The 19,538-nt window shown below is 50.5% G+C and overlaps 2 protein-coding genes across 2 annotated transcripts; one reads left to right on the top strand and one right to left on the bottom strand.

The window, feature by feature from the left end:
• The first annotated feature begins 597 nt into the window (after window positions 1-597).
• LOC125545797 (probable glutathione S-transferase GSTU6) lies at window positions 598-1,638 on the top strand. The gene has a single exon (XM_048709836.1). It carries the CDS (start codon window positions 728-730, stop codon window positions 1,433-1,435), a length of 708 nt encoding a protein of 235 aa, XP_048565793.1. The 5' UTR covers window positions 598-727; the 3' UTR covers window positions 1,436-1,638.
• A 3,210-nt stretch (window positions 1,639-4,848) lies between these two features.
• Window positions 4,849-6,689, bottom strand: LOC125545796 (metacaspase-1-like). The gene is made up of 5 exons (XM_048709835.1): window positions 6,224-6,689; window positions 5,814-6,147; window positions 5,606-5,723; window positions 5,325-5,519; window positions 4,849-5,204 (listed from the first exon to the last, which is right to left on the bottom strand). Exons 1-5 carry the CDS (start codon window positions 6,606-6,608, stop codon window positions 5,145-5,147), a joined length of 1,092 nt encoding a protein of 363 aa, XP_048565792.1. The 5' UTR covers window positions 6,609-6,689; the 3' UTR covers window positions 4,849-5,144.
• Between the last annotated feature and the right edge of the window lie 12,849 nt (window positions 6,690-19,538).

The following is a 19,538-nucleotide window of genomic DNA, read 5'->3' on the forward strand; positions in this document are numbered from 1 at the left end:
CGTGTCTTAGATCTTTTTTTCTTTTGTTTTTTTTATTTTTTCTTTTTGGCTGTGTGCATCCTTGATGCCTCGAGTTACTCGTGGCATTAAGTTGTTGCAGAGGCTGGGTGTACTTGATATCATCTTGATATTAATATATTACCCTTTATCGAAAAAAATCATATATTTCGCATCAGATTAACCACTCAATCTTCTACCAACGGAGCTCATTGCCGGTCCGCATGTCAATACCGCCGTCGCCTCGTGCAATGCAGAAATCGACTGAGGGAAAAGAAAATTTGCAGGCACCTAAGATTTAGCAAAACCATAAAATAATCAGCCTTTTGGAAGTGTTCCCAGGATGACTGGACGAGTGGACCGAGTCTCATCGCTACAGAAAGCAGACACTGAGAGAGAAGAACCATTTGCAGGGCATGCCGCGCGCGGAAACATCGTCTAACACTGAAGCGTCGCGTGTGACGCCAAGCTAGTCAACCTTACTTTGGGGTGCAAGCATTCTGCGTACGTATGGGGTGATGCACATATACAGACCCAACACAATTCCCATGGCTCTAGCAGCTTCTCCACCAACAGCTGCCCCGCTTGATTTGCGCTATATAAACAACAAGAACCAAGCTATGTACGTACACTTGCAAATTGAGCAAAACTTAAGCGCACATACGTACACAGCAGAGCAAATAGTTTACAAGCCAAGGAAAAGATCGATCGAAGAGGAAGATCGGAAACGATGGCCGGCCAAGGAGATGATGTCAAGGTACTGGGCACGGCGGCGAGCATGTTCGCGATCCGCGTGCGCATGGCGCTGCACGTCAAGGGCGTGAGCTACGAGTACCTGGAGCAGGACCTGTTCCGCAAGGGCGAGCTCCTCCTCGCCTCCAACCCGGTGCGCAAGGCCGTCCCCGTGCTCATCCACGCCGGCAGGCCCGTCTGCGAGTCGCTCGCCATCGTCGAGTACGTCGACGAGGTCTGGGCCGGCGCCGCCTCGCTCCTCCCCGCGGACCCCTACGACCGCGCCGTCGCCCGCTTCTGGGCGGCCTACATCGATGACAAGGCTGTCCCCACGTGGATAGGCATCATGAGGGCGGCCACGGAGGAGGACAGGGCGGAGGGGCTGGCCGCTGCGCTCGCGGCGGTCGCGCCCTTGGAGGACGCCTTCGCCCAGTGCTCTGGCGGGAAGGCCTTCTTCGCCGGCGACTCCATCGGGTACCTCGACCTTGCGCTCGGGTGCAACCTCTTCTGGATCGAGGCGCTGCGCCACATGTTCGGCGTCACGGTCATCGACGCTGGCAGGACTCCACGCCTGGCCGCCTGGGCTGAGAGGTTCGTGCAGACGGAGGCTGCAAAGAAGGCGGCGCCGCCCATGGAAAGCATGTTGGAGGAGGCCGAGAAGCTGCGGGCCATGTGGGCTGCTGCTGCTGCCCCGGCTGCCAAGTAATTAGTGGCTAGCTGGGAGAAGCTTCTTAATTCAGTTTTCAGTCGCCACTTTTGTTGGAGGTTTTGCAGTCGTCAATCGTCACCTTTTTTTTTACATCAGCGTCAGTGGTCATTGTTACCTAAAGGATTATAAATTTCATTGTTCTAAGTTGTGTGATTGGTTTCATTGCATATAAAATGGTCTTTATCTTTGTAAAAGTTGTGATTATGCTCCACACTTATATAATTGTGTTAAACTTGCAATTTATACCATGTACACAATTACCAAACATGTTGACAATCTTTGCCCTTCTGGATCCTCACGTCGACAGCGCCGCCTCCACAATCGCGGGAGACAGAGGTCGCGCAGAGAGGGGGTGTTTTTTCTCGAGAGGTTGTAATGGTCTGGGATTAATTCCACACATTGGGAGGAGATGTTTTGTCCCCGGAAAAAAACACAGGACTGGGAGAGAATTGGATGGGTTTTTTTTTTAGGGAAAAACTTTCAATTTGTTCATCAAACATCAAGAGAGTAAAAAGAACGTAAGAAGCAATTAAAAATTACATCCATCTCCGATCTATTCGAGATGTAACCGAATGCATTATATGGAGCAGATGGGGATAAATTCCCGGGGAGGGCTATCCCCGCCAAACCGTGGGCTTTGAACCCCACCCCGGCAAACGAACAAGGCCTCAGCGTGATGCTTTTAGAGAAAAAAGAAACATCCCACCTGAGTTTATTGCCCCCATATATTTGAGCCTTTTGTTGCTCATGGTGGTACAATCATTTCCGCACTCACAATGTACGTGCAGCATATTTGTTGTTATTAGAGCATCTACAGCCACGATGTGCAAATCTGGCCCTCCAAACGCCCGCGAACGCGTCCGGACGCGTTCGCGGACACTAACCGGTCACATTTCAAATAATGCAATCCACATCCGGATACCTCGAATTAGAAACCTCAAATTTATATTATTACATACAACGTAGCGATCTTTAGGCAGAGCTCGTCCGGTTGCCGTGGCCATGCCCAATGACCGGCTACGCTCCCCAGAGTTTTGGTCGGGTCACCGGCAGGGTAGAGTAGGGCATGGGATACGAGCCGGCTCACGGGACTCAAGGCGCCGCCGTCTTCCATGCCCTAATCTTTCTCGTCGGAGCCCGGAACCCGTTGGGTGCCGGTGGACGTCAGATTGACAATGGATCCGTCCTGGGACGAGCCGGTGACATCCACCATAATGCGGTCGTGGCGCCCGGAGTGGTGCACCATATGGGGCGCCGGAGAATGCAACTCCGCCTCGCCGACGTCCACCACCGCGAGCGGTGCCGCCGCCTCCCGCGCCCGCTGCCTCACACGGCGGGCACGCCGCGCCATGGTTGCGTCAGACGACGCCCACGGCGCGCCCATGACCTCGGCGCACCAACGGAGGGGTTGCGCGTCTGCCACCGTGTTAGGACGCCAGACGACCCACACCGCCTCCGTTGATGCAGCATACCCTAGCGTCGGATCCATGCACCATTTGGGCAGACGCAATAGATTCCCGACGAAAGGAGTCCAAACGCTGTCGTGCATGGACCTCCTCTCGAGAGCGGCGAAGCGCAAGCGGGACGGCAATCTCCTCCTCGGGGCCGCATGGGATGAGTTCGGGGTCGACGGATCTGGAGGTGAAGGACGCGAATCCGCTGCCCGCCATGCCGGAGATGGACGAACGGCGCCGAAGACGAGCTTGGTGGTAGAGGGGAGTGGAGTGAAGTGGCTAGGGTTTGGTCCGACGAGCGGATAGGAAGGAATATATGTGGGGCCGGGTGGGCCAGCGTGGGGCGGATCGAACGTGGCATATGTGTCCGGACGCGTCCGGGCGCCCCATATCCATCCATATTTGCGCTGGATATAAAGGGTACCAGTCAGCCCGGATGTTTGAGGCATCCAGCTGGGTTAAAATTTTATGACCGGTCAGTGACCAGGCGGGCCGCCCTGACGTTTGAGGAGGATCTGGGATGCCTGGTTGCAGATGCTCTTAGTGAATATCATTTTGGGTATAAATGGTTCGTTGGTGGAGCTGATCATAAGGAATCCGAAGCCTGTGCAAGAGAAATATCTGAGATGTTCTTTTTCTGTTGAGAGAAATAGAGAAATTCCCATGTCCATCAACGAACACGAAAGAATCCAAGTTACCTGCTCGCTGAAAAACCTGACTACAACGATGCAAATCTATCTCGAACCAAGAATCAATTCTCAGAAAGAAAAATGAGAGGGGAGGAAGAAGTATCAGCCCGCCGGCCCATGTGAAAGCTGATACGTATTCCTCTCGATAAGAAGCGTGTCCGATAGATCTAGGCAAGGAGTGGTGAGCCGGACGAGAAGATAAAACGGTTCGAAGGCTATCGTGTGGTCCGATCCGACGTTGGTGGCATCAACGGGCATCATTTGCTGCTTTATTGACCGCAGGGCCATAGGCCAGGTGCAGCATCTTCCATTTTTTGGACAGAGAGCCACCCCCAAGTTGCATGTATGGCCCTTTTGGTCATCCATGCATTGCACTTTTGCAAAATTATATCTGATTTATATTAGATCAATAGACACGGGGTACAATCAGATGTAGTGTAATTGAACCCACACACGAAAACGACCCCGAAACAAAGGGGAGACTGTGACTATAACTAAATGCCCCAGATTTTTTGTCAGAGCCGTAATTGAACTTGAACTTATCGCCGTTGCACCACCATAGCTCACACTTATAATGAACAACATCCTGTTAGAAAACATGAACAACATTGAGAAATTCAACTACTGAACACTCTTGTGTTTCTTTACAGAGGGAATACCTGTAAAGACCTGTGGAGAAACAAACCTTGTTGAATCACCGTAATAGTAGGTCACCGTGTACGATGGAGATTGGCAATCACACCAAGCATATCAACGGGGGAGTTGCCCCGATCAAGACAGACAAACGCACTAATCGCTAGACCAAGCCAACGACTTTGCTTGCAAAGCCTCAAAGGAAGAGGTTCTCGAAGAAGACACTACCGACGCACATGGAACCATGCCAACGGACAATACAGATAACCAACCCGTTATTCATGAAGAACAGTGAGGACAAGAACTCTGGGGCTCCTTAGCAACGCCACACCATGCGTCATTGAACCGGATTGGAGTCGGGGGACTTTTATTCGAGATGGCACCATTATCACTGTCGAAGCACCGTCACCTTTCCCTAAAAAATCTAGTACACAAAGGACAAGGGAAGAGTAACCCCGCGCCTCCGCCTCACAGCGTGGGAGTGAGTATTGTTCTTTTTTGGCACCACACACTGTCGTTTAGAGTTGAACCAAAACAAGTTTATGATTTTGATTGCGTTACGATTCTCGAACCAAACACGTCCACATTTTCGACAGTTTAGACGGCATATCTCTTTCGGAGATCAAGCAGCATATATGGAACTTTGTTTATTTAAGGGGACGACACGACACACGACGGCCATGTTACAGTGATGTACAGTACAGTGGAGAACGAGGTCCTCGAGAGCATTTGTATGAGCTATGCAGTGCTCATTCTTGATGGCATGGCAACAGGTGAGGAGATACATCGTCGCACATACTAGTAGCAAGCATCATAGTTAATTAACCGGCCCATTATTCAGTACGGTCGATGCATGATTCGGTAGTAATTAATTCGTCGACTGCAGTAGCCTGCGGCGCAGTGACGACGAACCGCGGGTACGGTCGGGTTCTACATGCAGAACGGCTCGCGCTCGACGTCAAACTTGTAGGCAGAGGACAGCTGAGGCTCCTGCAAAGTTCAACCGAATATGCACAGTTCAGTATATGTGAGCAAAAATGGTGCCATGGGCCACAGTTACGCTAGCTAGGATGCATGCTGCTAACACTTGAGGGAGAAGATCTGGCTTACCTCCACGCCGCTGAAGTTTGCGACCTTGCGGATGGAGCCGCCGATGGGGCCTTGCAGGTTGCAGTTGCCGCTGCTGTCGCGCATGATGGCCCTCATGGAGGTGAGCAGGCGGGCGTAGGTGGTGCGCGGCTCGCACTCCACCGCCCTGATGAAGCTGTGCGTCATGGCGCCGATCGTGGCGTAGGGCTCAGGCAGCTGCACGCACACACCGGTGGCAGACGTGTTAGAACGAAAGAGACATGAATGAATGAGAAAAAAAGCTTGTCAATGCTAGTACTGACCACGCTCATGTTGCTCTTTCCGTTGCTGCTGCCGCTGATGAGCACGGCCTGGCCTCCGCTGGTGCCCTTGCAGGCGCCGGTCATAGGGCGCTCGTCCCTCCACCTCCAGCGCCCGGTCCTGATCAGTGATCAACACATATGTAAGTAGGTGATGGATGCATGCGAATATGGACGGGATCGGGGTTAAGAAAGTTAAGGAGATACTGACTGCTTGGACACGGTGCATTGGTAGGGGAGGTCGAGGACGGTGGCGCTGTGGCAGGCGTCAACGATGGCGTGGAGCTTGACGCCGTGCACCAGCGGGCGGACGATGGCCTCGTTGATCTCGTCGTCCAGGATGGGGCCCTGCTGGAACGAGTCCACGGGGCAGAGGGCCTCGTCCATGCCGTCCAGCTCGTCGCCGTCGTCGTCGGGCACCTGCGCGCCCAGGCCAGAGAACTGGAACACCAGGGAGTCGCCGTAGCTGCACCCCTGCACCAGCCAGTGCATCGCCATGCGGATGTTGTCCTTGGTCGGCTGCCTGCACGGGTTCCTCTCCTCGTCTGCAGAGTATACACTATACAATAAGTATGATTCAATAAACAAGAAAAGATGTTGGATTTGTTCGTGTTTACGAACCTGTGAGGATGAGAACGCAGTCGTTGGGGAAGCCGAAGCGCTCGGTGAGCAGGTATCGCATGCACTTGACGTCGTTGATGGGGCCCCGCAGCTCGCAGGAGCGCCGGTTGGTGTACTTGATCCCGATCAGCACGGCGCGCTTCTTGCCGCGGCCGCCGCCGAAGGCCGGGGTGGGACGCATCGGCGGCATCAGCATCCCGCCGCCGTTACCGCCGTAACCCTGGCCGTAGCCGTGCTGCTGCCGGCCACGGCCGCTGACGCGCGTCACGCAGCTGCACTGCATGCACTGCACGGCGCGGGCGCCGGGCATCGCCGTGATGCTCGAGCTGCACTGCCTGCACCGCACCATCGCGCCAGGACCCATGGAGCCGTAGTTCATGTTCATGGCTGGCTACCTGGGTTAGCTTAGTTAAGCTAGCGCTACGACGTGCGTTTGCTAGCTGCTTTGCTTGCAATGCCTCAGCCCCTGGCTACCACCGCCCTTTATATAGCACATGAATGATTGATGAAGCTGTGCTTGCTGATGATACCAACGCCGAAAGTTTACTCAAATATTCTATTTCTATCTCCAAACAAAATATTCGCTTTAGTGGAAATGGGCATATATTATTATTGTCCATGGAACATTTCTTTTTGTTTCTCTCTGCATTTTCAAGGAATCGACCAAGAACGCCCTTGATGTTGTGTATATACGCCAAACTCCAAGTGGGAATGGGTACGTGATTCTATGTTTCTCTCTCGATAAGAAGCGTGTCCAATCAAGGCAAAGGAGTGTTGAGCCGGACGAGAAGATAAAATGGTTCCAACGCTACCGTGTGGTCCGGTCACTAGTGCAGGAATGGACATCAGAGGCGTCCCATGAAGGCGGTTTTGGCGCAAAAGAATTAGGCAAATGATTCCAGCCGGACGACCGGCCACAGCCTCCGCCGGTGGCCGAATTCAGTGTTTCAACCTTTTTGGAAAAGTTAAGCCAACTCTGACTCTGGTTTGAAACTTTTTCGAGATCTCATTCTAGATTATAGATTTATCCATTTTGCTTTGTATGTATTTTATATTAGAATCTCTGAAAAGGCTTATATTTAGGGCCCGTTCGGGAGTTCTTCAGGAGCCAGCTTCCTAAACAGCTGCATGAAGCCAGCCCGAACATTCCTTCTCCTAGAAGCGGGCTTCACGGAGAAAACGATCGCTGCGTGCAATTTTGAGGAGCAGCGGAATCCCAGCTTCGCTAAAACCAGAAGTAGGAGTTGTTGAAATTTACATCCATGTACCACCCCGAAGTACCTATCGAAACGTTTTCTTCTTTTCTTATGGCCCAGCCCTGGTGGCCCCAGCACAGCGAGCTTGCAGGCACAGGGTCGAATGCTCCTCGCTCCCTAGAGAAGCTGGCTAGCGCTGGCTGGTGGAGAACTTCCGAACGGGCAGGATTGGAGGGAGTAGTTTTGAAATTTCGATGAATGAATGGATGGATATATGAATGTGGATGAATGGATGCATATATGTTGGATGTATGGATATAGGTGACCCCTAGTTCATCTAGTTTTAAATTTTTGTAACTAAATTTAATTGGAATTGATGTGTGTATCAATGGATGGATATGGATGTGTGGATGAACCCTAGTTGATCTTGTGGTATTGCTATATTTAAAATGAATTCATATGCATACACTACTGGAAATTACACACTACACCGAGTGCCAGAAAGACTCGGCGAAGTCTTTGCCAAATTTTCTTGGCAAAGACCACCCTGCGTACACCACTGAGGCAAACAAAACTTTGCCGAGAGAACCAACTGTCAGGAAATCGGCAAACAGTTTGCCGAGAGCCTAACAGCACCCTTGGCAAAACAAAGCTGATTCACGGACAACAGACGGAGACAGGGTAGCCATGTGGCGCAGCTTTCCCAAGAGCCAATCTCGGCAAAGCTAACGAGTAGCAAACTGCCACATGTCCATGACCTGACAGCCGGGTCCCATGCCCTGCGCCGAACCGTTCGTTTACGAAGAGCTACTCTCAGCAAAGCTAACGAGTAGCAAACTCCCACGTGCCCATGACCTGACAGGCGGATCCCACGATCTACGCCGAGCCGTTGGTTTGCCGAGTGCTCTCTCGACAAAGCTAATGAATATCAAATTGCCACGTGTCCACCACCTGACAGGTGGGTCCCACACCGTATGCTGAGCCGCTGCTTTGCCGAGAACTACTCTCAGCAAAGCTAACCAGTTGCAAACTGCCATGTGTCCACCACCTCACAAGCCGAGCCCGTGCTTTGTCGAGAGCTCCTCTCAGGAAAGTTTATTTACTTTTCCGAGAGCATGGATGCCCTCGGCAAAGATGCCAGGCTCTACAGGTCGGTACATTTTGCCGAGAGTTTGACTCGGCAAGCTTAGCAGCCTGCTCCAGTTCAAGAGGCTTTACCGAGAGGAGCTCTCGGGATAACATATGTTACCGAGTGTGACCCTTAGTAAAGTTTTGTCCAATAGACTTTTTTTCCTTATTTTTGGTTTATCACTGCGGCAAAACATATACAACAACATATAGCACATCCCACAAATAAGCAACATCGCACATAAAAGCAATAATTCTCATGCACCTACCACATAGAAGCAATAGTGGATAAAGGCGCAATAGTTGTCAAGCACACTCCACTCCAAAAGTTCACAGGTCTCAATCACACACAAGGTGCAATAGTTCTCAAGCACACACAAGGAAGAGTTCAAACATCAACATAACATGAAGTTCACGCGGTTTTGACATCATACTGAATTTTCATGCTCTATTTGACTGAATTTTAGGGTTTGCAAATGGTTAATTATTATAGGGCAAGTTACTTTTGTGGACTGAATGAAGCTACCACCAAATGCCACTACTGAAATTTACAGGGTGTTGTGTAGTGGGTACATGAGTTAATTTTGGGTTGAGTGATGCAGTGGACAAGTTGACCACAGAAGGAGTGAGTCAGTGTACATGGGTTAAAGTGATTTGACTGATGTGAAGTGTTAGTAGGTGTGCTCAATTTAATGTTCAAAATTGTGTTGATTAATAGCAGCAAGTGTCCCTAACTAGGAGAGAACTTGCAATATTCAAACTTGCAGTGTTCAGACTTTATTCAATCCAACTATACTAATATTTTATCTTTGCATTGACACCTAGAGCACACCTATAATTCCATAGTAAGCTGACTGAAAAAAGTTTGAGATTTAGATATTATGACATTTTATCTTTGTATTGACACCTACAACATAACTATAGTTCTTTGAATTGAAACCTAGAGCACCAACCCTAAAAATCAGAAACCTAGAGCACCATAGTTTGACATTTATAATGGATAATATGAGCACCAATATTCAGATAATATGAGCAATGTCATTCAGATAATGTGAGCACAAAGATTTAGAAACCATGACCACAAACATTCAGAAAGATAGATAGATATCATAGATGAGTTCACAAACCATGACCACAAACATCCAGAAACCATGACCACAAACATTCAGATAGATGTCATTTACATAATGTGAGCAGATAGATAGATAGATAGATAGATAGATAGGTTCAGAAAGCACACATAGTTCTAGTTCTTCAGACGCAATTCCACTACTAATAAGTTCAGAAACTAATTGAACCCATATATTGGTTCAGATCTTGCTACAGAAATTAACTAGGACCTAAGTGGTGCATTAGACTCACTCTTGTTGCAGCTTTCTAAAGACGGAGTGATCGACGAACTGGCCCCATGATGCGGAGCTGCTTCTTCTTCCTCTTCCTACTGCTTGTGCATGTCTCCGCCTCCCTTTGCTGCTCCTCCATCTTCTGCTGCTCCATCTGCGGCGCCTCCACCTGCACCTGCACCTACTGCTCCATCTGTGGCGGCTTCATCTCCATCAGAGCGATGGGCAACACTGGCACCACCATGTCGAGCTTGTAGTCCACGTGCAGTTGGTCGCGGTTCTGGTACATGTAGCATCGTGCCTGTTGGAATGGACCCGGAGAATCTTTGGCCTCCCCCATCACCCAGACCAAGTTCTCAATCAGTGCGCGCGCATGATTCTTGAAGATTGCAACGTTGGTGTACCAGGTACCCACCTCGCGCGCGTACGAGAGCTTGGTATTGTTATCGTCGAAGATCTCCTGCAGCGCCTGGTCCCATCCGAGGCCAGATGCCATGGCGCGATGGAGGTTTTCTTTTGTTTGGGTGGGAAGGAGGAAGTTGGATGGAGAGGTGATGGAGAGTGGTGGTTATCTGTGCAAGGAGAGTGAATGTGAATGAATGCACTGTGTGTGTAGAGGTTGGGGTTTTCTAGAGAAACCGAACGGGCGCAGTCAATCGATCGAACTACCGTTGTGTAATTTTTTTTGTTTGAGAAAAATCGAAAGAGCAAAGCCCGACCCAGCAGCCCAGTAAATAAAAATGATCGAACGCGCCCAGCCCGGCCCAGCAAATATCACCCAGCCCAGCCTGACCCAGCAGCTCGGTAAATAGAAACGATCAAACGCGCCCAGCCCAGCCCAGCCCAGCCTAACAGCTTCATCCCGAGCCAAAAAAGACGGCTCTTAACGGTGCGCCGTCGCCGCTCTCGGCTCGCGAGTGATCGGCGACGTCAAAACTTGCTCAAAAAACAGTTCAGTACTCTTTGCCACTGTCATTTTTTGGTGCGATCCAAAATGTCACGTTTTGTTAAGTGGTGATTTTTTGAGAGCTATGACGCGAAAGTGATGGTTCTATGCATTTTACTCTACAAACATGCATACATGAAAGAAGGGTAGGATCATGACTATGGCAAATTTGAGCCTTTGGGTATTGACATTGCGGTGTTTCAAAGGACTTACCCAGAGAAATCATTGACCACCCGCAAGACTCTGGTATCATAAACCCTTTGATGTGAGAAATATTACCAATAAATATTTTAGAGTGTATATTTACTCATCTTGCTTTGTATGTAGTTTATATTGAAATTTTTAAAAAGACTTATATTTAGGAACGGAGGGAGTATATGAGATAAGTGATGAAGTAGTACTATTAAACCGTTCCTTCCTTGTAATCAATTATATGAAAATTTTCATATATAATGGGTTAGCGCTTCAACCACATCAGGTGCTCAGCATGTAGCCGGCCAGTTTGCGGTAGGTTGGAGATGCACGCTCGTGTCACGAGCTCACGGCGGCCTCGCAGATCGCCGGAAGCTTCCTACAGAAATGGCCAAAACATCATCGTGCTTCAACTTTAGCCGGGGCGTCACGTGAAGGAGCAAACAGTTCGATTCCAGTTTCCTACATGCATATGCACCCTCATCGACCGCCCAACACAACACCGCAATTTATAGATGAGACCAGAAAAGTAACACCAAACACAGTCATGCCTTGCATGTTCATTAACGACTAGGCAAAAGGGATGACAGACTAAATCGCTAATCGGCAAATCAGCTCTAAAACAAAGGTCTAAACAGGCAATCCTAAATTGAAGTTTTTGCCCATCTTCTCCATGCTTTTTCTCCTAGCTTCGCCTTGCGCACTAGGAAAGCCCCAGTGGCACCGTCTCCTTCGCCGCATCCACCATGGTCACACTCTTGAGCTTTTTCCATGGCTTTATTGGCGATCCACCCAGCTCCAGAGGAGTGACCGGGCTGAGCAGCGTCGTCTTGTTTGTGCAGCACCTCATGTGCTGTGACAACACTTTTCAGAATAAACGTACCTTTAATAAAAGCTGACTGGTTAGTAGAGGTAAGTCTATTCATCAGCACAGCTAATCTATTTGCGAGCACCTTAGTGAACACCTTAAAGATACAATTGATTAAGCTAATGGGCCTAAATTTTTTCATGCTGGTAGCCTCTTTTTCCTTGGGGATTAGAGTCAACACGGCAAAGTTTAACCTATATAGGTCTAACTTCCCTTTATGGAAATCATCAAACATGGGTATCACATCCATTTTAATGACTTCCCAAAAGTTCTGAAGGAAGAGAAATGATAGGCCATCTGGGCCAGGGGCTCCATCAGAGTATGAGCCAAAGATGGCCTCCCTTATTTCTCCTTTAGAGAAAGGTTTTTGTAAAGATTGGTTTTCTAAATCATTGACCTTCTCTTCATTAGCAAAGAAATTACTATTAATTCTAAACCATTTCCTATCTTCTTTCTTGAAGAGGTCTTTATAGAAGTCTGTGGCTATACCCAACATGCCTTTGACATCAGTGATAGTGCCATTAGGCCCTTCTAGTTTACTAATCAGGGTTTTCCTTCTCCTATGATTTGCTACAGCCTAAAAATATTTAGTATTTCCATCCCCTTCAAAAATGTCCCTATCCCTGGGTCCTTGTCTAGCTTTAACTTCTTCTACAATCCATAGATTATGGAGTCTAGAAAGGAGTTCTTTCATCCTTGCATGCTCTGCCTCAGAAAAGATTACATGCATGTTATATTATGAGTCGATAAAATCACCCTTTATCGGAAGAAGACATGATAAAATCTGCGTGTGTTCTGCGGCAACACTCCCCGCCGGCTAGCGGTAGGTGGGACACTTGTGTCACGATCCACGACTGCCACTCGCCTCACCATTGACCGTTGCAATGGTACCAGACGGAGCTGACGGGAAGCTTCCTTCCTACCCGGTACAAAATTGGGGTAGCCGTCGTGCTCCAACTTTAGCTGGCGCGTCGCCATCTCTAGCAAACTAATAAATGGCATGCCATGCTCTACTCTCCGCTTCTTCTCCACCATGGCCTCCATTCACTGCGCTGCAACCACTCAGCTTACTTGCATCGCATGACCGGCCATGTGATGGCCACTCTTAAACCCGGGCAAACGTCGGGCCGGGTCGGGTTTGGGCCGGGCTTCACAAAGCCTGAAGATAAAATCCCAAGCCCGAGCCCGGCCCGGCCCAGCCCGAAGTACATGAACAGTGACATATTTTAATTAAATTAATCATTTTCGGGATATTATATTAATTTATTATACCTATATTTTGAACAAAATATGTTTTTATACATATTTCGGGCTTTATTCGGGCTTTCGCGCCGGGCTTCCGGTCAGAAAATGGAGCCCGAGCCCGGCCCGAATGTCGGGCTTCGGGTTCGGGCCGGCGGTCCGGGTTGTCCATGACCGGGTCTAGCCACTCTCATTTTCACCGTCTCAGCTGCCCAAGACTAGGTGCATGGTGGTGGTAAGAACTCAAGCGAAATTATGGCGACTCAACGTGTTAGAGCATCTCCAGCCCCCAACAAGGTCCCCTAGACGACTTTTCAGTCGCCGGCGCCGAAAAATCGGCCCAGTTATGCCCCCAAGAGCCCATTTTTCGCCGGCTCGGGCCGAAATTGGCGCCGGCGGACCCAACACGAACCCGGCGCGCTGGGCGCCGGGCAAATCGTTTTTGGCGCGAAACAGCCGCGGGCCCTTCTTGGCAGCGACTCGTCTCTCTTCTTGCCGCTTCGTCGTCCTCATCGCCTCGTTTCCCGCGGCGAATCAATGCCAAAACTGCCACGCCGGTCAGCCTCCTCTATTGATGCCTCACGGGCGGCGCAGTGACCGGACGACGCGCGTCCCCTCGCCCGCCACGCGTACGCGCGGCGGCCACGCGTACGAGCGGCGCCTCCGCCTATATAAGCTGAACCCCAGCGCGTCGGTGACACGAACAGAATCTCCACCGCCGCAGCGCCATTTCTCCCCCTTTCCTCCCTCTCCTCTCGCCGTCTCCAGTTCAAAGCATGGCCGAGCGCTTCCCAGGCGACGGTGCGGCGGCGAACGGCTTCGACCGCCGCCACCTTCACGAGGACGAAACTCGGCTCCTCTTCGAGGCCGAGTACCCGGTCTCGCCGGACATGCGGGTGCCGGGGACATGGAGGATCAGCGCCGGCGGGGTCCTGGTGCCACCACCGCCCACCGGGGCGAGGCGGCGTGCGGAGATCGCGCGTATCCGTGCCTCTCTACCACGGGCGGCGAGGGAAGGTCCGCGGTATGTCCCCGACAGCCCTCTCTGGGAGCCCTACTTCCGCCGCCGCCACGGCGAGCAGCTAGAGGCCACCAACAGTGTCGTGCCCTCCGGAAGGCTCAGCTCCGAAGGCCGGCGCCGATGGTGGGGCGGGCCCCGCCGCACGCTGGAGGCCGTCCTCGAGTACATCAAGGGCGGTAACACGCCGAGGCTGAGTACCCCGCTCCCCCGTCCATCTCTCGCCGGCGTGGGATCTCGTGGACGCTGAGGCGCATGGACCTGCGGGCGTCCTCCTCCTCGTTCGTCCGCTCGTCTGACTCTCCCTGCCTCCGCCCTGTCAAGCCGGAGCCCCAGGACACGCCTGTCAGCGCGCGCACCCGCAGCTCCGGCGTCCGCATCGACGACTCCGGCCCCACCTCTGGTCGCCTCGTCCTCGTCAGGCCGAAGCCGGAGCCCGGCCTCCCCGCGGAGTACGAGGAGATATCCCGGCGTGGCTTCTCCGACGAGGACGCCCTACGGTGGGCGCGGGACGACTACCTCTGCGACGAGATGGTCCGGCAGCACCGGGCCCTGGAGGAGAGAGCCGCCCGCAAGCGTGGGCACGAGGACAAGCGCGACGTCCTGATCCTCGACAGCGACGACGGCGAGGACGCCCCCGGACCGTCCAACCCGCCGCGCCAACTGGGGAAGGGTTGCAGCAGGGACGGCAGCCGCGGAGGAGGCGGCGACGACGATGACGGCGGCGACTACACGTGGTTCTACCGCCTCCGCGTCATGTAAAACTGCAAGGGCGGCGGGCGGCGAGGAGCAGCCTAGTAGCGTTTTTTTCTTTTTCGTAAAATATTTTAAATATGTACGAACTCGCCGAAGTTTGATTGAATTTGCGCCATGTTTGTGCCGAAATGAAAATTTTTAAAAAAACATGGCGCCGCGAATGGGGGACATCACGCCCCCAGCACGCGGTTTGGCTCGGTGCACCCTAGGGGGTGATTTTTAGCGCCTCCGGGGGGCCAACGGCTGGAGATGCTCTTAGCAACAGCAGGTGCCCAACACGTTGGCCTGGCCTATCCCATTCGTCTTCTTCCGCAACACAAGTCCACGCACCCGCTGGCGGCTGACACGGCCGAATGCTCCCAGGTTGCTCGTGTCAGGAACCCACGCCGGTGTCCATTTTCAGGCGTGGCAACGGAAGGGTGGCCAGGTGGGCCATTCAGGCAAATTTTTGTGTTTTATCTCTTTTCTGAAACCTATTCGAGATTTGACCCTAGTTTGAAAAAATTTCGAGATCTGACCCTTTTGCTATCGCCAGAGTCCATGACGGTAGGGTCTAACAGCCTACCGCCAGAGACTTTGGTGGTAGGAAGCATCGCTACCGCCAACCGGGCTGGCGGTAGCCTGCACAATCCTACCGCCAAGGTGCTTGGCGGTAGACACGAGTTCAATACTTAGAAGGTTTTTGGCGGTAGGGCATGCAACCCTACCGCCAGGGACCTTGGCGGTAGGCTGTATACCCTACCGCCATGGTCTCTGGCGGTAGCAAAAGAGTCAGATCTCAAAAAAAATTCAAACTAAGGTCAAATCTTGAATAGGTTTCAGAAAAAGGTCAAAACACGAAATTTAACTGGCCATTCAAAAAAGAAAAAGGAAAAGGCAACGGTAGAGTGGAGGAGGCGAGGTGGTGGAAAGCTTCCCAGCCCGGACAAAAAATGGCCGGCGCTCCAACTTTTAACCGAGCCAGCGCCATCTCTAGCAAAGTGATCTGGCAGTGTAAAGTTAATGCACCCGCAGCAACAGTGCAATATGTCTTTCTTGCCCCTAAACCACATTATGCTGAATTGCATACGTTCTACATACGGACCCTCATATATTCTCCGTAAAGAAATATAAGAACATTTAGATCACTATCAGAGGGATATCTAACTGCGGATCCACCATGCAAGCTTGAGTTCATCGTATTTCTCCATGACGGGTAAAACTCCGTGATGATCTTTGTATGATACCAAGAGGAATACAATGATGTTCTTGGCTGTCAAGAATGAACCCTATATCGACTAGTGTTATTTTGATGTTATGTGGCTCGAACATTGCTTCTTCTTCTCCGTGACCTCCAAAGCTCCTTGTTATATATGCGCACGGCCTTGATCTCTAAGTTGTAATCGTACTGAATTAGAGAATGATATTTCAATTCATTTTGTGGTCAAAACTTGCGATTATTTCTTTACCGGCTTATGAGTCCCTTCCAGCGTCCACCATCTATATCTTTTGGAAGAGTTGGTCATCGAATACTTGTGTTCTACTCGTACATAGAAACTACGCATAGACCTAGCTCATGATGCCACTGTTGGGGATCGTAGCAGAAATTTAAAATTTTCTACGCATCACCAAGATCAATCTATGGAGTCATCTAGCAATGAGGGGAAGAGGAGTGCATCTACATACCCTTGTAGATTACGAGCGGGAGCGTTCAAGAGAACAGGGATGATGGAGTCGTACTCACTGTGATCCAAATCACCGATGATCCTAGCGCCGAACGGACGGCACCTCCGCGTTCAACACACGTACGGAGCGAGGACGTCTCCCGCGCCTTGATCCAGCAAGGAGGAGGGAGAGGCTGAGGAAGAGGGCTCCAACAGTAGCACGACGGCGTGGTGATGGTGGAGCAGCAGTACTCCGGCAGGGCTTCGCCAAGCTCTTGCGAGGAAGGAGAGGTGTTGGGGAGGGGAGGGGCTGCGCCTTGGATGTGGTGGTCAGCCCTCCCCTTGCCCCTCTATTTATAAGCAAGGGGGGCGCCCTTTTTAGGGTTTCCCCCCAACCCTAGGCGCATGGGCCCATGGGGGGATGCGCCCAGCCCATGTAGGGCTGGTTCCCTTTCCTCTACGGCCCATTAGGCCCTCTGAGAGAGGTGGCCCCTCCCGGTGGACCCCCGGAACCCCTCCGGTGGCCCCGGTACAATACCGATATGCCCCCAAACCTTTCCGGTGACCGTATGACAACTTCCTACATATAAATCTTCATCTCCGGACCATTCCGGAACTCCTCGTGACGTCTGGGATCTCATCCGGGACTCCGAACAATATTCGGTAATCACATACAAGTCTTCCTAATAATCCTAGCGTGATCGAACCTTAAGTGTGTAGACCCTACGGGTTCGGAAACCATGCACACATGACCGAGACAACTCTCCGGCCAATAACCAACAGCGGGATCTAGATATCCATGTTGACTCCCACATGTTCCACGATGATCTCATCAGATGAACCACGATGTCGAGGATTCAAGCAATCCCGTATACAATTCCCTTTGTCAATCGGTACGTTACTTGCCCGAGATTCGATCGTCGGTATCCCAATACCTCGTTCAATCTCGTTACCGGCAAGTCACTTTACTCGTTCTGTAATGCATGATCCCGTGACCAACTACTTAGTCACACTGAGCTCATTATGATGATGCATTACCGAGTGGGCCCAGAGATACCTCTCCGTCATACGGAGTGACAAATCCCAGTCTCGATTCATGCCAACCCAACAGACACTTTCGGAGATACCTGTAGTGTACCTTTATAGCCACCCAGTTACGTTGTGACGTTTAGTACACCCAAAACACTCCTACGGTATCCGGGAGTTGCACAATCTCATGGTCTAAGGAAATGATACTTGACACTTAGAAAAGCTCTAGCAGACGAACTACACGATCTTGTGCTATGCTTAGGATTGGGTTTTGTCCATCACATCATTCTCCTAATGATGTGATCCCGTTATCAATGACATCAAATGTCCATGGTCAGGAAACCGTGACCATCTATTGATTAACGAGCTAGTCAACTAGAGGCTCACTAGGGACATGTTGTGGTCTATGTATTCACACATGTATTACGATTTTCGGATAACACAATTATAGCATGAACAATAGACAATTATCATGAACAAGGAAATATAATAATAATCATTTTATTATTGCCTCTAGGTCATATTTCCAACAGTCTTCCACTTGCACTAGAGTCAATAATCTAGTTACATTGTGCTGAATCGAACACCCATAGAGTTCTGGTGTTGATCATGTTTTGCTCGAGGAAGAGGTTTAGTCAACGGATCTGCGACATTCAGGTCTGTATGCACTTTACAAATATCTATGTCTCCATTTTGAACATTTTCACGAATGGAGTTGAAGCGACGCTTGATATGCCTGGTCTTCCTGTGAAACCTGGGCTCCTTGGCAAGGGCAATAGCTCCAGTGTTGTCACAGAAGAGAGTCATCGGGCCCGACGCATTGGGAATAACTCCTAGGTCGGTAATGAACTCCTTCACCCAGATTGCTTCTTGTGCTGCCTCCGAGGCTGCCATGTACTCCGCTTCACATGTAGATCCCGCCACGACGCTTTGCTTGCAACTGCACCAGCTGATTGCCCCACCATTCAAAATATACACGTATCCGGTTTGTGACTTGGAGTCATCCAGATCTGTGTCGAATCTAGCATCGAAGTAACCCTTTACCACGAGCTCTTCGTCACCTCCATAAACGAGAAACATATCCTTAATCCTTTTCAGGTACTTTAGGATATTCTTGACCGCTGTCCAGTGTTCCATACCGGGATTACTTTGGTACCTTCCTACCAAACTCACGGCAAGGTTTACATCAGGTCTGGTACACAGCATGGCATACATAATAGACCCTATGGCCGAGGCATAGGGGACGACACTCATCTTTTCTCTATCTTCTGCCGTGGTCGGGCATTGAGCCGTGCTCAATCTCGTACCTTGCAACACAGGCAAGAACCCCTTCTTTGACTGATCCATATTGAACTTCTTCAATATCTTGTCAAGGTACGTACTCTGTGAAAGACCAATGAGGCGTCTCGATCTATCTCTATAGATCTTGATGCCTAATATAGAAGCAGCTTCTCCAAGATCCTTCATTGAAAAACACTTGTTCAAGTAGGCCTTTATGCTTTCCAAGAATTCTATATCATTTCCCATCAATAGTATGCCCTCCACATATAATATGAAAATGCTACAAAGCTCCCACTCACTTTCTTGTAAACACAGGCTTCTCCATAAGTCTGCATAAAACCAAACGCTTTGATCATCTCATCAAATCGAATATTCCAACTCCGAGATGCTTGCACCAGCCCATAGATTGAGCGTTGGAGCTTGCACACCTTGTCAGCATTCTTAGGATCGACAAAACCTTCCGGCTGCATCATATACAATTCTTCCTTAAGGAAACCATTAAGGAATGTCGTTTTGACGTCCATTTGCCATATCTCATAATCATAGAATGCGGCAATTGCTAACATGATTCGAACGGACTTCAGCTTCGCTACGGGTGAGAAAGTCTCATCGTAGTCAACCCCTTGAACTTGTCGATAACCCTTAGCGACAAGCTGAGCCTTATAGATGATCA

This window comes from Triticum urartu, chromosome 3 (genome assembly GCF_003073215.2).
Source record: "Triticum urartu cultivar G1812 chromosome 3, Tu2.1, whole genome shotgun sequence".
NCBI classification, from domain to species: Eukaryota; Viridiplantae; Streptophyta; class Magnoliopsida; order Poales; family Poaceae; genus Triticum; species Triticum urartu.